Raw genomic sequence first — 24,666 nt, 5'->3', positions numbered from 1 at the left:
GAAGGAATTGGGAATAGGGGATAGCATTTTTGCAGGAAGGTGGGTGGGAGGAGGAGTATTCTAGGTAGCTGTGGGAGTCGGTGGGCTTGAAATGAATATCGGTTTCTAGGTGGTTGCCCGATATGGAGACAGAGAGGTCCAGGAAGGGGAGAGAGGTATTAGAGATGGTCCAGGTAAACTTAAGGTTGGGGTGGAAGGTGTTGGTGAAGTGGATGAACTGTTCGAGCTCCTCGTGGGAGCACAAGGCGGCGCCGATACAGTCATCAATGTAACGGAGGAAGAGGTGGGGTTTAGGGCCGGTGTAGGTACGGAAGAGGGATTGTTCCACGTAACCTACAAAGAGGCAGGCGTAGCTTGGGCCCATGCGGGTACCCACGGCCACCCCCTTTGTCTGTAGGAAGTGGGAGGAATTGAAAGAGAAGTTGTTGAGGGTGAGGACGAGTTAAGCTAAGCGGATGAGGGTGTCAGTGGAGGGGAACTGGTCGGGCCTGCGGGACAGGAAGAAGCGGAGGGCCTTTAGGCCATCTGCATGGGGAATGCAGTTGTAGAGGGACTGGATGTCCATGGTAAAGATGAGGTGTTGGGGACCGGGGAATTGGAAGTTTTGGAGGAGGTGGAGGGCGTGGGTGGTGTCACGGACATAGGTAGGGAGTTCCTGGACCAAGGGGGAGAAAATGGAGTCCAGATAGTTGGAGATCAGTTCGGTGGGGCAGGAGCAGGCGGAGACCATGGGTCGACCAGGGCAGTCAGATTTGTGGATTTTGGGAAGGAGATAGAAGCGGGCAGTGCGAGGTTGGGGAACGATGAGGTTGGAGGCCATGGGTGGGAGGTCACCTGAGGTGATGAGGTTGTGGATAGTTTGGGAGATGATGGTTTGTTGCTCAGGGCTGGGGTCATGATCAAGGGGGCGGTAGGAGGAGGTGTCGGAGAGTTGGCGTCTGGCCTCGGCGATGTAGAGGTCAGTGCGCCATACTGCAACTGCACCTCCCTTGTCCGCGGGTTTTGTGGTGAGGTTGGGATTGGAGCGGAGGGCTGCACGTTCTGTGGGGGAGAGGTTGGAGTGGGTGAGAGGGGTGGAGAGGTTGAGGCGATTGATGTCTCGACGGCAGTTGGAGATGAAGAGGTCGAGGGAGGGTAGGAGGCCTTGGGGTGGTGTCCAGGAGGAGGGGGTGTGTTGGAGGTGGGAGAAGGGGTCAGTAGAGGGAGGGTTAGGTTCACGGTTGAAAAAGTAAGCGTGGAGGTGGAGGCGGCGGAAAAACTGCTCTATGTCCAAGCGTGAGCGGTATTCATTGATCTGTGGGTGGAGGGGGACAAAGGTGAGTCCTTTACTGAGGACTGACCGTTCGTCCTCAGTAAGGGGTAGGTCTGGGGGGATGGTGAAGACTCGGCAGTGCTAGGTGCTATTGTCCCCTCTGGAGCTACTGGCTGTGGAGGCTGTGGGCGGAGCCACGTCTGTGTCGGCTGTGGGCGGAGTTGCGTCGGCGTCGGCTGTGGGCAGAGTTGCGTCGGCGTCAGTGCGTCAGCGGTGGGCGGAGTTGCGCCGGCAGTGGGTGGAGTTGTGTCCGCGTCGGTGATGGGCGGAGCGGCAGCGGCGGTGGGGGGAGCGGGGTAGGCGGCGGCAGTAGCGGTGACGGTAGTCGCGACTTCAGTGTCGGTGGTGTTGGTCTCGGAAATGGAGGTGGTGGCATCGGCAGCGATGGTGTTCGCTGTCCCTGAAATGGGGAACCCGGCGGTGGCGGATGTGACGTCATCTGTGGGTTCCCCGATAGTGGCCTCATGGCCAATGGCGGCGGCACATTGTGCGGAAGGTCCTGGGTACGGCTGGGGATTTGGGGGGTGGAGGAAGCCCGTTTTGGGTGGTAGGCACCAGTAAGTTTACTGTACTTACGGTTTTTAGTGTCCAATAAAGCTGAGTACAATTACTGACATCACCCCAGGCCTCCACGATAATGTCGGTTGCATTCTTGATTTTAAAGCTCTTCCAAAATTGAAGAACACTGTCCTTAATCCCCCTCAGTGACTGCAATCAGCCTCTTAAATGTGTGCCTTAAATAATATGCATTAATAGCTGCTACTACACCCTGATCCATGGGTGGAAAGAGAGAGGTTGTGTTTAGGGGTAGAAATAGCACTTTTGATGTTTTCAGAAAGCTCGTCATTGGTAGGAAGATGGATTGGTGCATTATCCAGGAGGAGGAGAATCTTGAAATCCTTTTTTTTTCCGCAGTACTTTCTAAAAACATCTCCCTAAACATCAACAATAAGGTCACTGATGGAATCTTGTTATAGCCAACACAAGTTTGCGTTTTAGAAATAGCGTTCCCCTATTCGTCAGTCATGTTACAGCCAATTCACATTGCCGGAACATGCATTATAGCAGAAGCCCCTATACATTTTATTTTGCAAAACTATATTGACTTTGTCTGTTCACTTTAATTTTCTACGTGTATTTATTTTGACTCTCTTAAAAATTGATTCCAGTATTTTTTCAACAAATAATGTCAAATTAACTGGATCACAGTTACCAGTTTACCCTCTCCCTCCTTTCTACAATAGTGGTGTCACATTTGGTAACTTCCAATCTGTACAAACGTTTACCCTCTGTTTCTGATATGTAAATTCTATCTCCCAGTATGAAGACTGACACCAATATTTGTTTTATGCCCGCCATTACCTTGTTCCCATGACAATCTCTCCTGTCTCATCTAAGGAAATAATGTTTATTTTGGTTTCTTGCCTCCTTTTTATATATTTGAAAAGGCTCGCAAAATTTGTTATTTATCTTTGGCAAGTTAACTCTCATATTCTACATTTTCTCCCTTATTTAACAACTTTTTGGCTGCCATTTGATGGCTTTGAAAGCATTTTGGATGGTCAGACATAGCACCATTCTTTGAAACGGCATAAGCCTCTTCCTTCAATATTGTACTATACTAACTTCCCTAAAAAGCTACAGATGGATCTTTCTTGATGAGTTTTATCTTCTAATGCAACATATTTTAATGCTTTAAAATGTTTCCCATTGTTTACCACCATACATTTAAGCAACAACTTTAGCCAGCTCTTCCCTCATACTTATGCAACTGGCTTTAGCTTGCAATTCTTGTTTGGAGGTCATATATGTTGATTTTAAACTTAACATGGAGTCCAATTTATTGAATTACTAGCTAGCATGTTGAAAGTGTAGGGGTTGGGAGCAGAAACATTGTCTGCAACATTGTAGGCTACACGAACAGCATCAGAAAGAGACCAAACGCCCCGACACACTCATCACACCAGCCCATATCAGGAACACGTTGGAACTCACCACAAGACTCCTACGACCGCTGGGTATCAGAATGGCACACAAGCCCACACCAACCCTACGACAACTACTCACCCGAACCAAGGACCCACTCCCCGCCATGGACAGGACCAATATGATCTACAAAATCCCCTGCAGAGACTGTGAGAAACATCGGACAAACATAAAGGAAACTAACAACAAGAGTACATGAACACCAACTGGCTACAAAAAGACACGACCAATACTCACTCATCTCAATCCACATGGACAAGGAGAACCACCACTTCGGCTGGGACAACACCAAGATCCTGGGACAGGCTAGGCAGAGACAGGCACAAGAATTCCTAGAAGCACGGCACTCCACGAAGCATGCTATCAATAAACACATTGAACTTGACCCCATATACATTCCATTACGAAGGAAAACTGGAAGTGAGGCAATCCATCTCAACGGACCCCAGAGTTTAAAAACCAGGCGGGAAAACACACCGACGTTTCATCGGAGGCTGCACTGAGGATGTTACCAAGCATGGTAACGAAATGTCTGTGAAACAAGAAACCAGCTCGGTGAGCCAACCAACCTCAATAACCTCAACACCCACAACCCGAGCTACAAATCTACTCCAACACCTTGTCTTTCGTCTGTCCTAAATAGCACAGTGGTCGTGTCACATTGTACAGAATGTCCATATGATGGAGATTTTTTTATTCACAAATACTACGTAGTGGTTATTTCAATCTTTGAAAACATGAATAGATTTGCTCATCAGGGAGGTGTCGGTACAACTGAAGTCAACAACTTCTCGTATCACCAGACAGAGGTTAAGTCAGAGAAACAGGTCCATCAAGCTAGTCATGACAGTAATGGCACCATTTGGACTGCAAAAGTTAATTTATAAAGCAAAAACATAAACTAGTTTACATTCCCTGAAATTTTGAAAATGAAGGAATAATCTGTTTAGATTTTTCAAGAAAGTAGAGGAGCAGATAGGGCTTATATCATAAGTTGATTCCCTGTCACTCTTCTTAAAATTGTCTTTTTACTTTGATCAGGATGTCTATGACCAGTGGGCATAGTCTAGGAATTACAGCTAGATTTCTCAGAAGTGAAATTATGAAATACTTTTACAGACAAAAGGTATATACCATCTATGTGATGCGCTGTAGCAAATCACCAAAGCTCCTTTGACTACATCTTCCAAACTATCAGAACTTTACCAGCTAGAAGGACAAGCACAATGGAGAAATGGAGATACCGCCATCTACAAGTCACTCAAAATCTTGAATTAGATAATGTCTCCTTTCTTTGACTGTTATTGGATAAAAATCCTAGAACTGGTTCCCTGGCAGTACTGTGGGTGTGATTACACCAAAGAGACTGCAGCGTTCAAGAAGGCAGTTCTTTACCACCTTCTCAAGGATGATAAAGAATGAACAATGAATGGTGGCCTTGCCAGCAATGTCATGTCCCAAGAACAGATTAAAGGAAAAAAAAGGAAATTTCTTTAACAAATGGCAATTAGTGCTAGATCAATTGTAAATTTTAATTTTGGCATTGACAGATTTTTGTTATCCAAAGATATTGATGGCCAAGTTAAAGTTCATTCACAGAGCAGCTACAATCTTAATGAATGGTAGCTCAGTCTTATGCTTTATGCTGTACTTCATCTCTGACAATAGTAGGAAGTAGATTTCAATATCAGACCAAACCTCAATTTCTGAAACTAATAATTTTACCTTTGTCTTCATCAGAACTATCCTCGTGTTAAAGCAAACCAAGCAGAAGAGGCAAGAGAGTTTAAGCTTCCATTATTCATTGTAATTTTTTGCAACATTACAGATATACAGTGTTAAGCCAGTGTCCTCAACATAAAAAGATTAAGAAATTTTCTCCACTACTTACCATGGGTCCTGGTGGTCCAGGTGGTCCTTGAAATCCTGGGAGACCTTGTTTACCCTGGCACAATTAAAAGATGATTTTACAATTTAAATCATGCTTTTTAATTAAATAATTGAAGCAAACTGAATTATTCCCTAATTTGGATTTTAGTACATTTCACACACTACATCACATGATGCTAGAAATGATTTACACCAGGGGCCAAATTTTAACACCCTAATGCAGTTAACATCCTAATGGTGTTACAAACTTTCAGTGAATTAAATGGGTTTTCGAAGCCCATATGAAACACATTAGAATAAAGGGCTTGTAAGTCAAGGGGAACGTCTATTCTGGAATTGGGAATCTTTTGATAGCTAGGTTTAAAAGTTGTCGACAATTTCACATGTTATAAACAAATCCATTGTGGGCAGCGAGCTTGCCATGTGTGGGTTTCTTCACATTATGCCATTTGCCAGCATCTAATATGTGTGATGGGATCATGTTAGCAATCACACTTTTGTCGATTTTGGCTTTAGATTGATTTTGTCATTGAATGCTGGTGACTGCTTCTGTAAATGAGCATACACTGTACTCCATTCATGACTTAGCTGGTCTATTGATTTTGTTTAACTGTTATTTTTGTTGTTGCGGAGTCTAAAGGTTGAAGGTGTTGCTGTCCTGCAATGGCGACTTTGAACACTTGTCCAACACCTGATTGTACATCAATGGTATGTTCTTTACTTCGACCTATGTATTTTTCAGTGTTTTGTTTGGTGTAGAAGTTATTACCCATTCCGTGAGTCTTTTCCCAGTTCCTCCCTGCTGAAGTCACACACTGCAACTTTGTACTAACATCTGTCAACACATTGGTTAATAGTTTCACTTAGTTATTGCTTGTAGGAAATGAATTTGAGTCTGTGAATTCTGAAGTATGCTCTGACTTGAACTGGCTGACCTTCTATGTGGTTGCCAATTTTTTAGGCTCTTTCTGGTTATTGTTGGAAAAACCTGAAGAATTACCTCTTTTCCTAAATCAATGAGGAGTTTAATCGCCTTATTAAACTATTAATAAGGTCAACTATTTGTTGGTCAACGAAGTTGAGTTTCATTCTTTCTATAATTGGAACTTTGTTGTAAGTAGCTTTCCAATCCCATTAATTCAAGATGACCATCATTAACTTCAAAAGTAAGAAACAATATGGAGTCTTGCACATCATTCTTGTGTTTTGCATCTCTTCCAAGTATTAAAATGATGGAATCAAATTATGATTCAACAGAGGACAGCACTTAAAAGCACTGGGAGCATGCCTGGTACTCTGGCTGGGGATCACTGAAAAAGAGGTAGGTTTTGCTGTTTTGAGAGTATAGCTGGATTTCTGACCGCATTGGGTCTGTCACAGATCTCCTCAAACATTGTGGATTGCAGCAATGGATTTGCTGTTTACAACCTGCAAAACCTAAGTGACTGACTCTGGACTTCCAACCTTGAAGCTGTGGTCGCAACAAATCTGAGTTGCTGTTTGATATTGCGCTTGTATTCAGATACCTCTCTTAATTTTTTAAATTATTTAGTCTGTTTCATTGAAGCGTATTAGCTAGGAAGTTAATCCATCACAGTTCTACTGAATAGGTTACACTCACAGATCTTGAACAGTCTGCACTGCTGCTGAATAAATTGAAGCAATTTTACTCTGATGTTTGCTTACATACAGACTTCTATCCAAGACTCAGTGATGTAGCTGTCATGACGATGAGTTGTGACATTAAGACTATATAGGCAAATGACGATGGATTTCTTGACTTTAACTAGAGAGGGTGTAAAGCATTAGTCATTGAACAGTCTTCTAGAATATTCTCCCCACACTACGCACCATCTGTTACCACAATGTGTTCTTGTGTTATTATGTTTGTTCTTGTAATATGAATATTGAGATGGAACTCTGACCAAGAACAAGTCTTAAAAGATTTATTGATAGAGTTCATAGATACATTTAAACTCTCTTATAGACATATATATAGTCTAGGTTCTATCACTTAACGCACTGGTTGACTGACTTTCCAGAGTGACTGAAAATGCGAGTAACCAGATACCTTACATTTTGGGATTATAAACTGAAGTAAACATTGGACTGCAAGAACTGAAAGACCAGAAGAGATCTGCAACTTAAAAACTACTGAATATTTTTGGGCTCTGCAATACAATGTTGCTTTCTGAAGCAGTGGAGGGAGAATTTGACACTCAGCAGCACTGAGGATCTTTTAATGAAATTCTGCCTGACGTAAGCCCTCTGATTGATTGAGCTGCAGAGCGCTAAAAGCTTTAAGTACCAAGGCAGCAAAGAGAGAAACATCCAGAATCTGCAGACAGAAAGCATTTACCTCTCCCTCTTCTGCGCTCTTTCTGCATGGGAAAAGGTCAGGTAAACCAAGAAAGCTTAAAATAAATAAAATTTTAAAACAAGACCCAGCTCCACTTGATCAAAGAACAACTGTCATGCTACAAATAACAGTATATTATCTTTGTTAAAATAAAAAGGATTGTGTAAAATATAAATTGTTGACTAGACTTCTGATCTTCAGTATTTTGTGTACCTTGTCTAGATTCTTTTCCAATCATAGTATATATGTTAAACTGTTTGCCTTTTGTTTGTCTTAATTGTGATTGAATGAACATGTCCTTAGGGGTTTTGAAGGGGTATACTTTCAGTTGAATAGTAGTAAATTAGAAATCAGTTCTTTTCTCCATTTTTTATAAAAGTTAAGTGTTATAAAAATGGAGGTATTTTTCTTTGCTGACAAAACCTGATGAGAATTACTTTTGTCCTGAACAGCAGTCAGACAAATTAGTCATTGGAATTTTAAATATTTGTAGATTTTGGGTGGCTTGAGGAACCGTGAAGCACAATGATTGGCAAACTCTTCCTCGTGAGTCATGTCATAAAGTACAATTTACAGCTATTCAAGCTAAGCTAATACAGGAATGTTACATGGCATGATGTCACAGGGATGGCATCACCTGGCTCTCAAAAGTTACATGTTTGCCTGTTCATTGATACATGCAATATTATAACTAGTATGAGGTTATGGACAGCATATTTTGGATCAGAGATAGTAGGAACTGCAGATGCTGGAGAATCCGAGACAACAAGGTGCAGGGCTGGATGAACACAGCAGGCCAAGCAGCATCATAGGAGCAGAGAGGCTGATGTTTCGGGCCTAGACCCTTTTTTGGAGGTTGTCAATCTAGGAATACATTGGAACAGTTAAGTTGAAAGGTAACAAAGACATGGATAAGGGTAGTCAAGTGATGTTACGTAGATAGAAATAGGTGGTTTTAATGATGGTGTGAATATGCGTTCAGAAGCTGATCTTGGGATCAAATATGATGCAAAGATTATAAATGGCGTTATTCAAACTCAGATAGTTGCCACAAAGAGAGATGGTTTGGTAGCTGGACATGAGAATTATTAGCCAGCACTGAAGAGAATTGCTTTCCTCATCCCATTATTAAAGTGAAAGAAAACTTACATCCAGTTCTGGATTTTAGATAAGCAGCTTGATAATTTAGCAAAAATGGAGGTGTTGAAAGAGGTGATGTTGATATTGAAGTGAATATTGTGAAACAATACATATGCAAACAAATGTGCTTTCAGATGAGGATCATGATGATGAAACAGAGGAGGAGAAATGGGGCACACCAGAGCTAATGATGTGGGAATAGGATGAGAGCAAACTCTCATCATCCTGCAATTTGGAAGCCCGCTATAAGACCATAAGACATCAGAGCAGAATTAGGTCATTCAGTCAATTGAGTCTGCTCTGCTTTTTAATCATGGCTGATATATTTCTCAATTCCATTCTCTTGCCTTCTCCCCATAACCCTTGATCACCTGAATAATCAAGAACCTATCTATTTCTGTCTTAAATACACTCAATAATTTGGCTGCTATAGCCTGCTGTGGCAATGAGTTCCACAGGTTAACAAACCTCTGGCTGAAGAAATTCCTTTTCTCAGTTCTAAAGGACCATCACTTCCCTCTGAGGATGTGCCCTTGGGTCCTAGTCTCTCCTACTAGTGGAAACAGCTTTTTCATATCCACTCTGTATTCTGTAAGCTTCAATCAGATGCCCCCTCATCCTTCCAATCTGCTCCTTGTATGACAAGCCCTTCTTCCCTAGGATCTTTCCTGTAAACATCTTCTGGACCCCCTCCAATGCCAGCACATCCTTCCTTACATATAGAGCCCAAAACTGCTCACAATATTCCAAATGCTGTCTAACCAAAGCCTTATACAGCCTGAGCAGTATATTTCTGCTCTTGTATTATAGCCCTCCTAAAATTAATGCTAACTTTGCATTTGCTTTCCTAACTGCCAAATAAACATGCATGATAACTTTGAGAATCCTGAAGCAGCACTCCCAAGGCCCTATGTCCTTCAGGTTTCCAAAGCCTTCCTCCATTTAGAAAATAGCCTACTTTTCTATTCTTTGTCTAGTGGATAACATTGTTGTCTTTGAGTCAAAAGAATGTACTCAAATCCTATTCCACTGTTTTTTTTTCTATTCATTTGTGGAATGTGGGCATCGCTGGCCGGCCAGCATTTCTTGCCCATCCCTACTTGCCCTTGAGAAAGTGGTGGTGAGCTGCCTTCTTGAACCACTGCAGCCCTCCTGCTGTGGGTTGACCCACAATGCTATTAGGGAGGGAATTCCAGGATTTTGACCCAGTAACAGTGAAGGAACGGCGATATATTTCCAAGTCAGGATGGTAAGTGACTTGGAGGGGAACTTGGAGGTGGTGGTGTTCCCATACATCTGCTGCCTTGTCCTTCTAGATGGAAGTGGTCATATGGAAGGTGCTGTCTGAGGATCTTTGGTGAATTTCTGCAGTGCATCTTGTAGATCATACACACTGCTGCTACTGAGCGTTGATGGTGGAGGGAGTGAATGCTTGTGGGTGTAGTGCCAGTCAAGCGGGCTGCTTTATCCTGGATGGTGTCAAGCTTCTTGAGTGTTGTTGGGGCTGCACTCATCCAGGCAAGTGGGGAGTATTCCATCATGCTCCTGACTTGTGCCTTGTAGATGGTGAACAGGCTTTGAGGAGTCAGGAGGTGAGTTACTTGCTGCAGTATTCCTAGCTTCTGGCCTGCTCTTGTAGCCACTGCGTTAATGTGGTGGGTCCAGTTGAGTTTCTGGTCAATGATAACCCCCAGGATGTTGATAGTGGGGGATTCAGTGATGGTAATACCATTGAATGTCAAGGGACGGTGGTTAGATTGTCTCTTATTGGTGATGGTGATAGCCTGGCATCTGTGTGGCACGAATGTCATTTGCCACTTTACAGCCCAAGCCTGGATATTGTCCAGATCTTGTTGCATGTGATCATGGACTGCTTCAGTACCTGAGGAGTCATGAATGGTGCTGAACATTGTGCAATCATGGGCGAACATCCCCACTTCTGACCTTATGATTGAGGGAAGGTCATTGATGAAACAGCTGAAGATGGTTGGGCCTAGGGCACTACCCTGAGGAATTCCTGCAGAGATGTCCTGGAGCTGAGATGATTGACCTCCCACAACCACGACCATCTTCCTATGTGTCAGGTATGACTCCAACCACCGAAGCGTTTGCCCCCTGATACCCATTGATTCCAGTTTTGCTAGGGCTCCTTGATGCCACGCTCGGTCGAATGCAGCCTTGATATCAAGGGCTGTCATCTCACCTCATGTCTGGAATACAGCTGTTTTGTCCATGTTTGAACCAAGGCTGTATTGAGGTCAGGAGCTGAGTGGCCCTGGTGGAACCCAAACTGGGCATCACTGAGCAGGTTATTGCAAAGCAGGAGCTGCTTGATAACACTGTTGATGACACCTTCCATCACTTTACTGATTATTGAGAGTAGACTGATGGGGCAGTAATAGGCCGGGTTCGATTTGTCCTGCTTTTTGTGTACAGGACATACTTGGGCAATTTTCCACAATGTCGGGTTGTAACTGTACTGAAATAGCTTGGCTAGGGGAGCGGCAAGTTCTGGAGCACAAGTCTTCAGTACTGTTGCTGGAATGTTGTCAGGATCAGTAGCCTTTGCAGTATCCAGTGTCTTGATATCACATGGAGTGAATTGAATTGGCTGAAGACTGGTATCTGTAATACTGGGGACCACTGGAGGATGCCAAGACGGATTATCCACTCGGCACTTCTGGCTGAAGATTGCTGCGAATGCTTCAGCCTTATCTTTTGCACTGATATGCTGGGCTCTTCCATCATTGAGGATGAGGATACTTGCGGAGCCTCCTCCTCCGGTGAGTTGTTTAATTGTCCACCAACATTCACAACTGGGTGTGGCAGGACTGCAGAGCTTAGATCTGATCAGTTGGTTGTGGGATTGCTTAGCTCTGTCTGTGACTTGCTGCTTTCGCTGTTTAGTGTGCAAGTAGTCCTGTATGGTAGCTTCACCAGGTTGATACCTCATCTTCAGGTATGCCTGGTGCTGCTCCTGGCATGCCCTCCTGCACTCTTCATTGAACCAGGGTTGATCCTCTGGCTTGATGGTAATGGCTGAGTGGGGGATAAGCACATAACCTATGATTACACAACATAGGGGATGGATGAGACATTAAATTGAAGTTCTGAAACTTTGAAATGTTAACTCTGTTTCCCTCTCCACAGATGTTACCAATCTGCTGAGATGCTCCAGAATTCCCTGTATTCGTTTCAGATTTCCAGCATATGCAATGCTTTGCCTTTATCAAATTGACGGTTTGAAGCAAAATATCTCACAACGCTACTTTGAAGGAAACAAGTTGCATTCTTCCTTGTGTCCCAACCCATATTATCTCTCAATGAACATTACTTTAATTGATTACAGGTAGTTCTGCTATAACATGTGTTTCATTAACAGAAATTGGATGTAATGTGATTGATGAATAGTGGACGCTGTTTGGATAATGTGAACGTTCTACTGTACAGTATAGCGATTTTCTACAGCAATTTCCCTATGATTTTCTATAACGCGATTTTCTACAGTATGAGGTCACACAAGAACGCAACAATCATGTTATAGAAGAACTACCTGTATCAGAACTATTGTCTCATTGCTAAGCAAAAAATAGTTACCATGCTATATAGATAGTAACTCAAAGGGTTAACTGATATCATGTGATAGGCTCTATTGCTCGGATCATGAAGTACTATTTCTAAAAAGAGCTGACTTCTTCAAGAAGACCACCATCATCCCCGTACCCAAGAAAACACATGCAGTGTGCCTTAATGACTACCGCTCAATAGCTCTGACTTCCAAAAATCAAGAAGTGCTTTGAGAGGCTGGTCATGGCTCACACGAACTCCAGTCTCCCAACCTGCCTCGATCCCTACAGTTTGCCTACCATCATGACAGATTCACAGAGGATGCCATATCCCTAGCCCTGCAGTCATCCCTGGAACATCTGGACAACAAAGACACCTATGTTAGACTCCTGCTCATTGACTACAGCTCTGCCTTCAACACCATTATCTCCTCCAGACTGATCTCAAAACTGCGCGACCTTGATCTCAGCTCTGCCCTCTGCAACTGGATCCTCAGCTTTCTGACCCATAGGCCGCAAGGTGCAGATAACTGCACCTCCTGCACAACACTGGAGCCCCCCCCAGGGTATGCATCCTCAGCCCCCCACTGTACTCCCTGTACATCTATGACTGTGTTGACAAATTCCAAATGAATGCCATCTACAAGTTCACTGACGACACCACCATACTGGGACAGATATCTAACAATGACAAGTCAAATTACTGAAGGGAGAAAGAGGGCTTGGTGATGCGGTGCAATGAAAACAATCTGTCTCTCAACGTCGGCAAAACTAAAGAACTGATCATCAACTTCAGAAAGAAAAGAGGAGAACATGCCCTCCATTCATATCAACGGAACTGAGGTTGAGAGAGTGAAGAGTATCAAGCTCCTCATAGTGACAATAACCGACGACTTCTCCTGGACTTCCCACATAAATACGACAATCAAGAAGGCACAATAATGCCTCTTCTTCCTCAGGCAGCTCAGGAAATTTGGCATGTCCCTCACCAACTTCTACAGATGGATCATTGAAAGTATACTGTCTGGGTGCTTAACGGTTTGGTATGGCAACTGCTCTGCCCAAGAAACTGAGAAACCACAGAAGGTGGTGTGCACAGCCCAGACCATCACGGAAGCCAACCTTCCATCGATGGACTCTACTTACACAGCTCGCTGCCGCAGAAAGGCGGCGAACATCATCAAAGACCCACGCACCCTGGTAATGACCTCCTACAATCTCTTCCGTCAGGCAGAAGATACAGAAGCCTGAACACACGCACAAGCAGGTCCAGGAACAGCTTCTTCCAGCCGTTATCAGACAGTTGAATGGACTCTAGCCTCAAATAATGTAACCGGCAATGTAACATGTATGCCTCTAAATCTTTTTGATCTGTACATCCTTTGCTTGCTGTGATCTGCCTTTTCACTGTATTTCAGTACACGGTAGTGTGGTGACCAGAACTGTATCCTCTGACAATCCTCCTCACTATCTGCAACTCCAACAATCTTTGTATCGTCCGCAAATTTACTAATTAGACCAGCTACGTTTTTAGAGGTCTCAGCACTGATCAGTGTCGAACACCACTAGTTACAGCCCTCAATTCTAAAAAGCATCCTTCCACCACTACTCTCTGTCTGCTATGACTAAGCCAGCTCTGTATCCATCTTGCCAGCTCACCCTGATACCATGTGACTTCACCATTTGTACCAGTCTGCCATGACGGACCTTGACAAAGGTTTTACTGAAGTTCATGTAGACAACATCAACTGCTTTTTTCCCCATTAATCATCTTCGTCACTTCTTCAAAAAACTTGATCAGGTTAGGGAAGCATGAGCTCCCCATCTCAAAACCATGCTGTCTATTGCTAATAAGTCCATTTGCTTCTAAATGCTTCTATCTTGTCCCTGAGAATCTTTTGCAATAACTTCCCCACCACCGACATGAGGCTCACAGGCTGTAATTTCTTGGATTATCCCTGGTACCCTTCTTAAACAATGGGACAACATTGGCTATTCAACTTTACAAATCCTTCTTGTTAAGTGCTCTGCCGTGGGTCATGGGCCTGGTGGCCACGCATGAATCCCCTTTGCTGCGCTGCTGGAATGAAAGTCGCCACTCTTCAGTGCCATCTCGCCTCCATCGATCCCTTGCCAATAATAGTCCTTGCTGGACCTCACCATTGCAGTCGTCACTGATGCCACTGGGTACCGCACCAGCTCAAACTCGACTCCGCTGCCGTGAGTCCACTTCAGGCCCACCTTGCCATTGCTGCCAGATGTTGCCAGATCTTGTACTGGGTTCAAACCTGCTCCCCTACTGCCTCCATGAATTTGTGCTGGATGCAGACGATGCCAGGAACCCAAACTCGTTTCTGCGCTGCCGCCACAAGTCAGCGGTGGGCCCACACAAGTCTGCATTGGTCTCAGTCGCTGCTGCCACGACTGAGCTCTTCAACAGAGGTAACTAATAGAAAAGAGACAAAAAAGAACAAAAAAGAGAGAAAAAAAGCAAAATGAAAAGCAGATGGAGCGTACGTGTCCTGGGCTCAGAAGGCCTACTCCAGTGCCACCTTACCAGAAGTTGGTAAACTAATCTATATATGACATAGTGGATTTTAATGAAGCTCCACATGGTAGTGTGGCAAATCAAGTATTTCATTTTCCTGGCATTAAAAAAAACTGTTCCCAGTGAAATTATGAGCAGGTTTAGATTGAAATGGGAATCAAACCATCCATTTAAGGATATCAATTAATTAATTAATGACCCAATTATCCCTTAGCCCACCATATGCTCGTGGCCCTGACCTGATTTCCTAAATTAGGATGTCATGATTCAGATTTAATTAAATTATATAACAATAAGGAAGTTGGGCTCATGGATGACAGTGGTAATGTCCAAGGCCAGTAGGCCTTGGTTCAAGTCCCAACTGCTCCACAGGTGTATTATAACATCTCTCAAAAGATTGATTAAAATGATCTGGATAAGGAAGTTGCTTCTGTCATGTAGATCTGATAGCAATTCAATGAGTTTGATCAGCTGAAAATATAACTGCCAGTGGTTTGAAAGATACATTGAAAAGTCATAAACTTAATTATAATGGGTGAACTTCAACTATGTACAATAGTTATCATTATTAATTGTGAAACAATAAAGAGATTAAATTTGGGAAGAGACTTGAAAATACAACCATCTTAAAAAAGAGTTTCAAATAGAACATTATTTAACTATAAAACAGAAACATTTAAAACATGAGCAAATCTGTAACCATTTTCACAAGGATACAGATTCATCTGGACTGTTTTAAATAATGGCATGTTTCCAGCAAGAACCCAAGCCAAGAAACTCAAAGCTTGACTGAAATTGAGCCTCTGGACTCTTTGCAATGTTATTGGTGAACTGCAAGGACCTGATGTCTTGCTTCAACATTAACTCCAGATCTAGTAAAACAAGGAAACCTCCTCTTGATGATTAATTATTGCCTTCCTTCCATTTCTGTATGAAAATTCTTTGCTGAACACTACGTGGTGGAGAAATTGATGATTGCAAGAACACAGGGTATATCCTGGTTTCAAGATTTCAATGTTCATTGTAATACTACCCCCAACTGGCCTGGCAAGGCCTCTAAAATTGTAAATACCTCACCGAATTTAAACAAGTGATGAGAGACTCGAAATGTGGCATGTGAACCATTCAGCCCCTTCAGCCTATTCTGTTACACAACGAGTTCACAGCTAATCTGTAATTTACCACAATTTACCTGTCTATTTCCATTTCCAAGAAAATCTGTATCAATAGATTAAGGACGGAACTAGCTGGATATCTATGCATCCATGACATGTTATAGGCCATCAGTAGCATCAAATTGTTTTAAATTTCAAGCCATAACTTCATGGCTTACATATACATCATCCCTCCATCACAAATGATCCAAGCAACCAATCCTTTTTCAATGAGGATTGAAGAAGGACATGGTTAGAACAACACCAGAAGTACCTGAAAATGAGGTATCAATCTAGTGAAGCAATGTCACATGCAATTTTTTATCACATCTCATGAACAGAGGACAGTTTACAATGCTTTAGAGTCAATCAAGTACTTTTGAAGTGAAGCCATTCTTGTAGAATTAGAATTAGCCTTTATTGTCACATATACTCAATGAGTACAGTGAAAAGTTTATACATCACTTACAGTGCCATCTCAGGTACAAAGGTAACTAGGTATAGCTCTTTAATTAGACAATAGAGAAATAAGATGTCCAGTGCTGCAGAAATAAAAGTTCAGAACAACCCACATGGCACCTAATTTCCAGTCCGGACTGGGCCCTGGCTCCAGCCTGTGCTGGGCTTCACCTTTGCGGATCATGAGGCTGGCAGATCGCTTTAGACCGCCATGCCAGGCCAAGAGGTCGCCACGCCGGGAGGTTGCTATGCTAGGTGGGGAGGCCACTATGCCATACTGGTATGTCACCATGCCAAACCTGGAGGCCGCTGTACCAGGTTTGGAGGTTGCCATGCCATGCCGGGAGGATGCTGTACCAGACTGGGAGTTGTTGGAAGCCAGGAAATCCTCGCCAGAGGGCTGGGAATTGTCACCGGAGGCTGGGAATTATCGGACGCCAAGACAGAAGAAGGGAAAAAACACTAACAGGAAAGAAAGAGAAGAAAAGAAGAAGAAGAATGGGCAGAGTGGATGAGCTACGGCTGGAGCGTCCTATTCTGCTGCCATCTTGGCCACTTCCCATGTGGAATGTTCCTGACTCACAAGCAATGAAGGCCATTACATGGTCAATGTATGTAATGTAGGATACACAGCAGCTAATTTTCATACAAGGTCCCACAATCAAGAATATGATAATGACCAGATAAATCTGCTTTCGTGATGTTTATTGATGGATGAGTATTGATGAAGGCACCAAGAATAACTATTTCTCTTACTCTTCTTTAAATTAATGACATGGGATATTTTATGTCCATGGGAGAGGGGAGACATTGCTCAATTTAACATTTCATTTGAAAAAAAAAACACCAAATGTGCAATACTTCACTGGAAAATCAAATGTGCTCAAATCCTGGAGCCAATGGCAAGAGTGCTATCAGTGGAGCCACAGCTCACATTACAAAATAACAAAGTATTTATTCTTGGGTTAGCTTGAATCACAAAGCTTTTGGTTATCAGTCAAGCCATTACATAGGAGAAGCAGCATTCTACAAGGAGAGATAAGTGATCCTGCAAAAACAAATCAAACCATTGGTCTACAGTTCTGCCACATTAAATTACAAATAATAAGTGAACAACAAAAGAATGCTTTAAAAATGAAATCAAAGAAGATAAGGCATGAAACCCTCCTTCAACATCACAGGTTTGGTAACTGCTCCAAAAGGAGAAAGAGAGGGTGAAGGCAAGAGAAACTCAGAACATTTACACTCTAGACAAGCTGAAATGAGTCCTTGATCAGATTCCATTTTACATAATGAAACCCGAGATCATTGATATTCAGCTTTTCCTCACATTGCCTCCCTTTGTGATAGAGCCTCACAACATTCTTTTTATCATAATCATGAAAAATACAGCACCACAGAATAGCTATTTCAGACCATCTTTATCCAAAAGAAAATTGAAAATCCCAAATGATACTTAAGTAATCATCACTGTCCGAACCTTTGATGTCTAGCTTGGAGGTGTCCTTGCCTTGCCTAGTATTCCGATACAGGGTTACCTTAGGGGATCTGTGCCAGCTGATGGAAGGCTGATCAAGTTCAGTGGTTGAGAATGTAGATGGCCTTGCAGGATGACACAGAGGGTGGTATGCATATGGAATGAGCTGCTAGCGGAAGTGGTTGAGGTGGGTACATTAACAAGATTTAAAAGGCATTCTGACAAATACATGGATAGAAAAGGTTTAGAAGGATATGGGCCACGTGCAGGGAAATGGGGTGAGCGTGGATGAACATTTTGGTCGGCATGGACTAGTTTGGGCCAAAGGGGCTGACTCTGTGCTGTAGGACTCTATGACTTCGCATGTCTTTGAGCCTCTAAAGTATGACTGTGGACTACAGCACCTCAGTATGGGCAGCAACAGTCCGGGCTGTACGACAGGAAATGGCCTAACAGCTAGTGAAGTGAGAGGGGTAGAAGCACGAATGCTGTCATTCTGAGAAAGTTGCATGTTCATGTTCCATGCAACTATTAGCACTCCCCAAGATCAGATTGCCAGAGTACTGTGAGATCCTGCATGATTTTGTACACTGTTACCTGCAATTATGCTAGCATATGTTTGAACCTGCATGGATATCATTGGACTTGAGTAACAATAAATTGAGATTGCTGAATCAGTCTAAGTTTGTATTGTAGCATTGTGGTGTAATGTAATATTGGTGGAAACAACTAGAACAACTATCTCTCAACTAGCAATCCAGAAGTCCAGGAATGTGCTCTTTGATATGGAAACCACAGCTGGTAGAATTTCAATTCAATTAAAAAATCTGGAATTGTAAGCTAGTCATCAACTGTCATAAAAACTCATCTGGTTCACTAATGCCTTTAGAGAAAGAAATCTGCCATTCTTAGCACGTTTGGCCTATGGACGAATCGATATTCACCGTGAATATCTGAAATAGCCCTCTGAAATATCCTTGAAAGCCATTCAGTTCAAGGGCAATTAGGGATGGGCAACACTTGCTGGGTTTGTGACAATGCCCGTATCCCACAAATCAATATATTTTAAAAACATTCAAACTCATCGGCCTGAACCTTATGTTTTCTTGGCTAAGTGCCAGTTTGGAATGGTTTTGGCCATGAGGCCTACAAGTTTTCTCACTAAGTCTTGCCAGCCTCATCTCATCAATTACCTACCCTACCCAGGTGTCCTGCTCATCCAAATCTATACCTAACTTACCAAAAAATGATTCTGGATCAACTTGCCACTGCCAGATATCCCAAAATTAAGCAGAATCCCTGAGGCCAATGTCATCTTTAAAAGGTGTTGGGTACCTGGGCTATCACCATCAGCCGAGGGCTGCCCTACACAGTCCCTGACAACTGCACTAGACTTGGCAGACAACTGATGTTGGTGCCCGGCTTTGCGGGCATTCAATTGTAGGTCCAGCTGGATGGGATGCAAAGGCATACCCAGAACCTGCAGACAAGAACTTGACACCAGTCCATGTGAGCTTGGTCCGAGGTTGCTCCCCCTGGATCAGTGCAGTCTCAGCCATTTGGATGAATACAATTTAGGAAGAATGTAAGGATCATGTTTTTTTTTATTTTTGTGCGTTTTAAAACTGTGGATCTGTTTTAAAACCAGTATTTTGAAAGGATGACTGCATGTTTGGAAAAGCAAGCAACCTGACTCCCACAGTCAGCATTGTACACAGCTGTTAAACAAGCAGTAATTGAATTGGTTTCAGATGAACAGGAACCAAGGAGTTCTGTATCCAGATGAAGCTTTAGTTGGCTATAATAAGTTGACTGGTCTATGGACTAGTGACTAGTTACTGATGACAAAGTCCTTTTGCTTGTCAACAACTGTGTGTTTGGTCAGCAGGTCACTGAACAATTTGGAACTGCGAACAGGATTCAGAGAAAAGTTCTAATCTCTACCAGCTCTGTTCACTGCAGTCAAAACTTACTTTAAGCATGAGAAACCTTCCTTTAGTAGTTGCTGTGAGCTGTGACTTTTAATTGACGAATCAGAGACATTTTATAAGTAAACCAGCCATTCTGTGCTGCATGCAACCAGTAGAAACATTTGGAAAAGGGAAGACAGGTAGAAACTCTCTGATCAGCAAGAACCAACTCAACAGAATTTGTGGACAAATACTTTTGAACTGTCTTTTCAGTTTTTCTCCACCATCCATGTATTTTTCCTGCCTGTACGTCTTTGTGTACGCGCTTGTATGTGCATGCGTGCATGTATGTGTTCGGAGAACTTTATAAGGGGATTAGAGTTAAATTAGTTGTGTTCTATGCCAACAGTTTATTAATGTTTAGCTGTAGCTGGAGTCTAATTGCTTGTAATAAATAGTCATTTTTGTTCACTGATCTATGCTTTCGATCAACATGAGTCTGAAAATCTGGTAAGTTGGGGAATATTGTGTACTTATGTTAAACTTTTAGCTTTTGTGAGGAATTCGGAATATTGGGGTTTAATTTCAAGCATGCTATGCCAGTGAGTCATGACTTGAAGGTCAATGATTTCCTCTACTCCTCCACCATAAATGCCACCATACTCTCTCCAATTATTCCCACTCAGTCAATCTCTGCTATTGTACCCACCTATGTTCTATCATTTTCACTATTACCTGTAACACCTTCTTTCACTAGTTGACATGCCCGCTAACACTCTACTGAAATAACTCTGCATGCCTTCTGTGCTGCTTACTCATTCACTCGGGATACCTCTCCACCTACACCAAAAATAACAACTGCTGTCACCCACTTTCATGTCCTTCAATACCTGCCTCACTCTCATTGTAGGACGAAAGCTGCACACAATTGATCAGAAAGAATCAAGGTGGCCTGTCTGATATTTGGCTGATAATAATAAATGAGCTGTGCCACTCACTCATAAAGTGTTTAACTAGCTATAATCTCACTTAATTGGCAACTCACCCTTATCTTGTCAGATGCAGAAAAGATGCTGCGAGTTGTTCTCAACGTCAATTGAGGCATCATTGGACTCTCATGTTACCCTGCTTCAAATCACACCAAAGATTGTCTACAACCTAGGTGTCATATCTGACCTTGAGCTTTTATAACAAATATGTGCCAAACTAAGATTACCTTATATTACCTCCACAACATCACCAATCTGTGTCCCTGCCTCAGCTCTCCTGCTACTGAAACCTTCAATTACACTTTTGTTGCCTCCAGATGTGACTCTGCTGGCTGAACCTTCCACATCCTATGCTTTGTTAAGTTCAAGTCATTCAAACCTCTAGTGCTCATATCGTAACTCACAAGAATTACCATTTATCTATCACCCTGTGTTCACCGACCTACAGTGGCTCTCATTTAAGCAGTGTAGTTAAGCAATTACTTGATATAAAATCTCTTATTCTTGTTTTCAGATCTATTCATGGATTCAATGTAATCTCTTCCAGCCCCACATCCCTTTGAAACATTTTTCTTGTCTAATTCTGGCCCCTTGAATATCCCAGACTTTAATCATTTCACCATTGGTGCCCTTCACCTGCCTCAATCTTAACTCTGGAATTTTCTCCATAAGCATCTCCGTCTCCCTATTTTGCTTTCCTTCTCTAAGCTAATCCTTAAAACCTGCATGTTCGACCAAGTTTTTGGTCACGTGCCCTAATATCTCCTAATGTGACCTAGGGTTACATATCATTTTGTAACTTCTCTGTGAATTATCTTGGTATGTTTTATTATGCTAAACGTACTATATAAATGCAAGTTGCTGTTGATAAGGTGAGAACAGAATGGGATTTGAGAAGATATGAGATGAGGGATCAAACTGTCATCCTTGATGGCTTCAACAATGATGTTGGTCATAGCCTCACTGATGGCAGTTACAATTATTTCCAGCACCGACTCGTACACAGCGTGCAGCAGTACCTGTCCCCTGCTGTTTCACTGCTGTTGTTGCAAATTTCAAGCAACATTGTCCTGAAAAATGAGTAGCTGCTGTGTCAGTGAGTGTGATGCATTGCGATTTGGTGATGTGCCTGCCAGATTTGAATAGCTAGCCAGCAATGTTGAGTGCATGAGGATTACAGAAGTGTATGAATGTGATGTTTGAGCTGTGGTTGCAGTTGATTGTTGAGTGAAAGAGGTGTGCTGAGTGGAGCAGTTTCAGAGGCCAGTGGTGTAATTGGTGGGATTTGCTAAGTAAGGGATGCCTTAACTGACTAGTTTTAGGTCACTAAATTCCTCGCAACTTCATCTAGTTCTCTGAAGCAGTCACAGCCACATGTATCTACTATTAGCTGAGCAGTATCTGGAAGGCTTCCTGATCTCTGAAAGAGCAGAATCTCCTGCACCACTGGTTCCAGCACAGCAATTGAAAATCCAATGGAGTTCTCCCTTGACTGCATTGCTACTTTAAGTTATAGAGTCATAGAATTGTACAGCATGGAAACAGACCCTTAGGTTCAACTCGTCCTTGCCCATCAGATATCCTAAATTAATCTAGTCCCATTTACCAGCATTTGGTGCAGATCCCTCTAAACCTTTCCTAATCATATACACATCCAGATACCTTTTAAATGTTGTCATAGTACCAGCCTCCACCACTTTCTCTGGAAGCCCATTCCATACATGCACCACCCTCTACATGAAACAGTCATCCCTTAGGTCCCTTTTATATCTTTCGCCATCACCTTAAATCTATGCCCTCTAGTTTTAGACTCCCCCACCCTGGGGGAAAGACCTTGGGTATTCACCCTATCTACGCCCCTTTTGATTTTATAAACCTCTATAAGATCACCCCTCAGCCTCCGATGCTCCAGAGAAAATAGCCCCAGCCTATCTAGCCTCTCCCTATAGGTCAAACTTTCCAACCCTGGCAACATCCTCATAAATCTTTTCTGAACCCTTTCAAGTCTCACAACAACCTTCCTATAGCAGAGAGATCAGAATTGAATGCAGTATTCCAAAGTGGCCTAAAACCAATGTCCTGTACAGCCGCAACATGACCTCCCAACTCATATACTCAATGCATTGACCAATAAAGGCAAACATACCAAACACTTTCTTCACTACCCTGTCCACCTGTGACTCCACTTTCAAGGAACTATGAACCTGCACTTCAAGGTCTCTTTGTTCAGCAACACTCCCCAAAACCTTAACATTAAGTGTATAAGTCCTGCTTTGATTTGCCTTTCCAAAATGTAGCACCTCACATTTATGTAAATTAAACTCCATCTGCCACTCCTCAGCCCATGGGCCATCTGATCAAGGTGCCATTGTACTCTGAGATAACCTTCTTCACTGTTCAATTCACCTTCAATTTTGGTGCCATCTGCAAAATTACTAACCATACCCGCTATGTTCACAACCAAATCATTTATATAAATCACAAGAAGCATTGGATCCAGCACCGATCCTTGTGGCACGCTATTCATCACAGGCCTCCAGTCTGAGGAGCAATTCTCCATCACCACCCTCTGTTCTCCTACCTTTGAGCCAGTCCTGTATTCAAATGGGTAGTTCTACCTGTATTCCATGTGATCTAACCTTGCTAACCAATCTATCATGAGGAACCTCGTCAAACACCTTACTGAAGTCCATATAGATCAAGTCTACTGCTCTGCCTTCATCAATCCTCATCATTACTTAGAATCTCCACACTGTGGAAACACGTCATCTGGCCCACAAGTCCACACCGATCCTCCGAACAGCATCCCACCCAGGCCCATTCCCCTACCCTATACCTGTAACCCTGCATTTCTTGAGGCTAATGCATCTAACCAACACATTCCTGAACACTATGGTCAATTTAGCATGGCCAATCCACCTAACTTGCATATCTTTGGACTTTGGGAAACTGGAGCACCCGGCTGAAATCCACGCAGACACGAGGAGAACGTGCAAAATCCACACAGACAGTTGCCCAAGGTTGGAGTCAAACCCAGGTCCCTGGTGTCGTGAGGCAGCAGTGCTAACCACGGAGCCACCATGTTGCCCATTACTTCTTCAAAAAACTCAATCAAGTTAGTAAGACATGATTTCCCACACACAAGGCCAGCTCTAATCACACCTTGCCTTTCCAAATACATGTAAATTCTGTTCCTCAGGATCCCCTCCAACAACTTGCCCACCACTGATGTCAGGTTCACACATCTATAGGTCTCTGGCTTTTCCTTATCACCGTTCTTAAATAGTGGCACCATGTTAACCAACCTCCAGTTTTCCAGCCTCTCAACTTTGGCTATCAATAATACAAATATCTCAGCAAGGGGCCCAGCAATCACTTCCCTGGCTCACAGAGTTCTAGGGTACACCTGATCAGGTCCCAGGGATTTATTTACCTTTATGCATTTTAAGGCTTCATGAAAGTCTTTAAAAATAGAGAGGTAATGGCCTAGTGGTATTATCACTGGGCTATTAATTCAGAGACAAGATAATGTTCTAGGGAATCCAGGTTCAAATGTCTGCCACAGCAGATGGTGGAATTTGAATTCAATAATATAAAAGTCCAGGATTAAGAGTCTGATGATGATCATGAAGCCGTTGCTGATTGTTAGGAAAATCCTATCTGGTTCACTAATGCATTTTAGGGACAAAAATTTGCCATCCTTACCTGGTCTGGCCTACATGTGAGTCCAGATCCACAGCAATGTACCTGACTCTCAACTGCAATTAGGGATGGACAATAAATACTGGCATGGCCGGTGACATCCATGTCCCGTGAATGAATAAAATTTCAAGCAGTTTCAGCGCCTGCTGCAGCCAGAATGCACCTATCTTTTAA

General features: G+C 42.9%; 1 protein-coding gene across 1 annotated transcript in view; it reads right to left on the bottom strand.

The window, feature by feature from the left end:
• Positions 1-24,666, bottom strand: part of LOC109921805 (collagen alpha-1(XXI) chain) — a 300,122-nt gene that overhangs the window by 94,827 nt on the left and 180,629 nt on the right. The window contains exon 13 of the mRNA XM_020521855.2: positions 5,190-5,243. Within this exon, the coding sequence (XP_020377444.2) occupies positions 5,190-5,243 (54 nt within the window). The remainder of the gene's footprint in view (positions 1-5,189; positions 5,244-24,666) is intronic.

The sequence above is a fragment of the Rhincodon typus genome, chromosome 5 (genome assembly GCF_021869965.1).
Source record: "Rhincodon typus isolate 14 chromosome 5, sRhiTyp1.1, whole genome shotgun sequence".
Taxonomy (NCBI): Eukaryota; Metazoa; Chordata; class Chondrichthyes; order Orectolobiformes; family Rhincodontidae; genus Rhincodon; species Rhincodon typus.
Note: the sequence above shows the minus strand (reverse complement) of the source record. Positions and strands in the feature narration are given on the sequence as shown.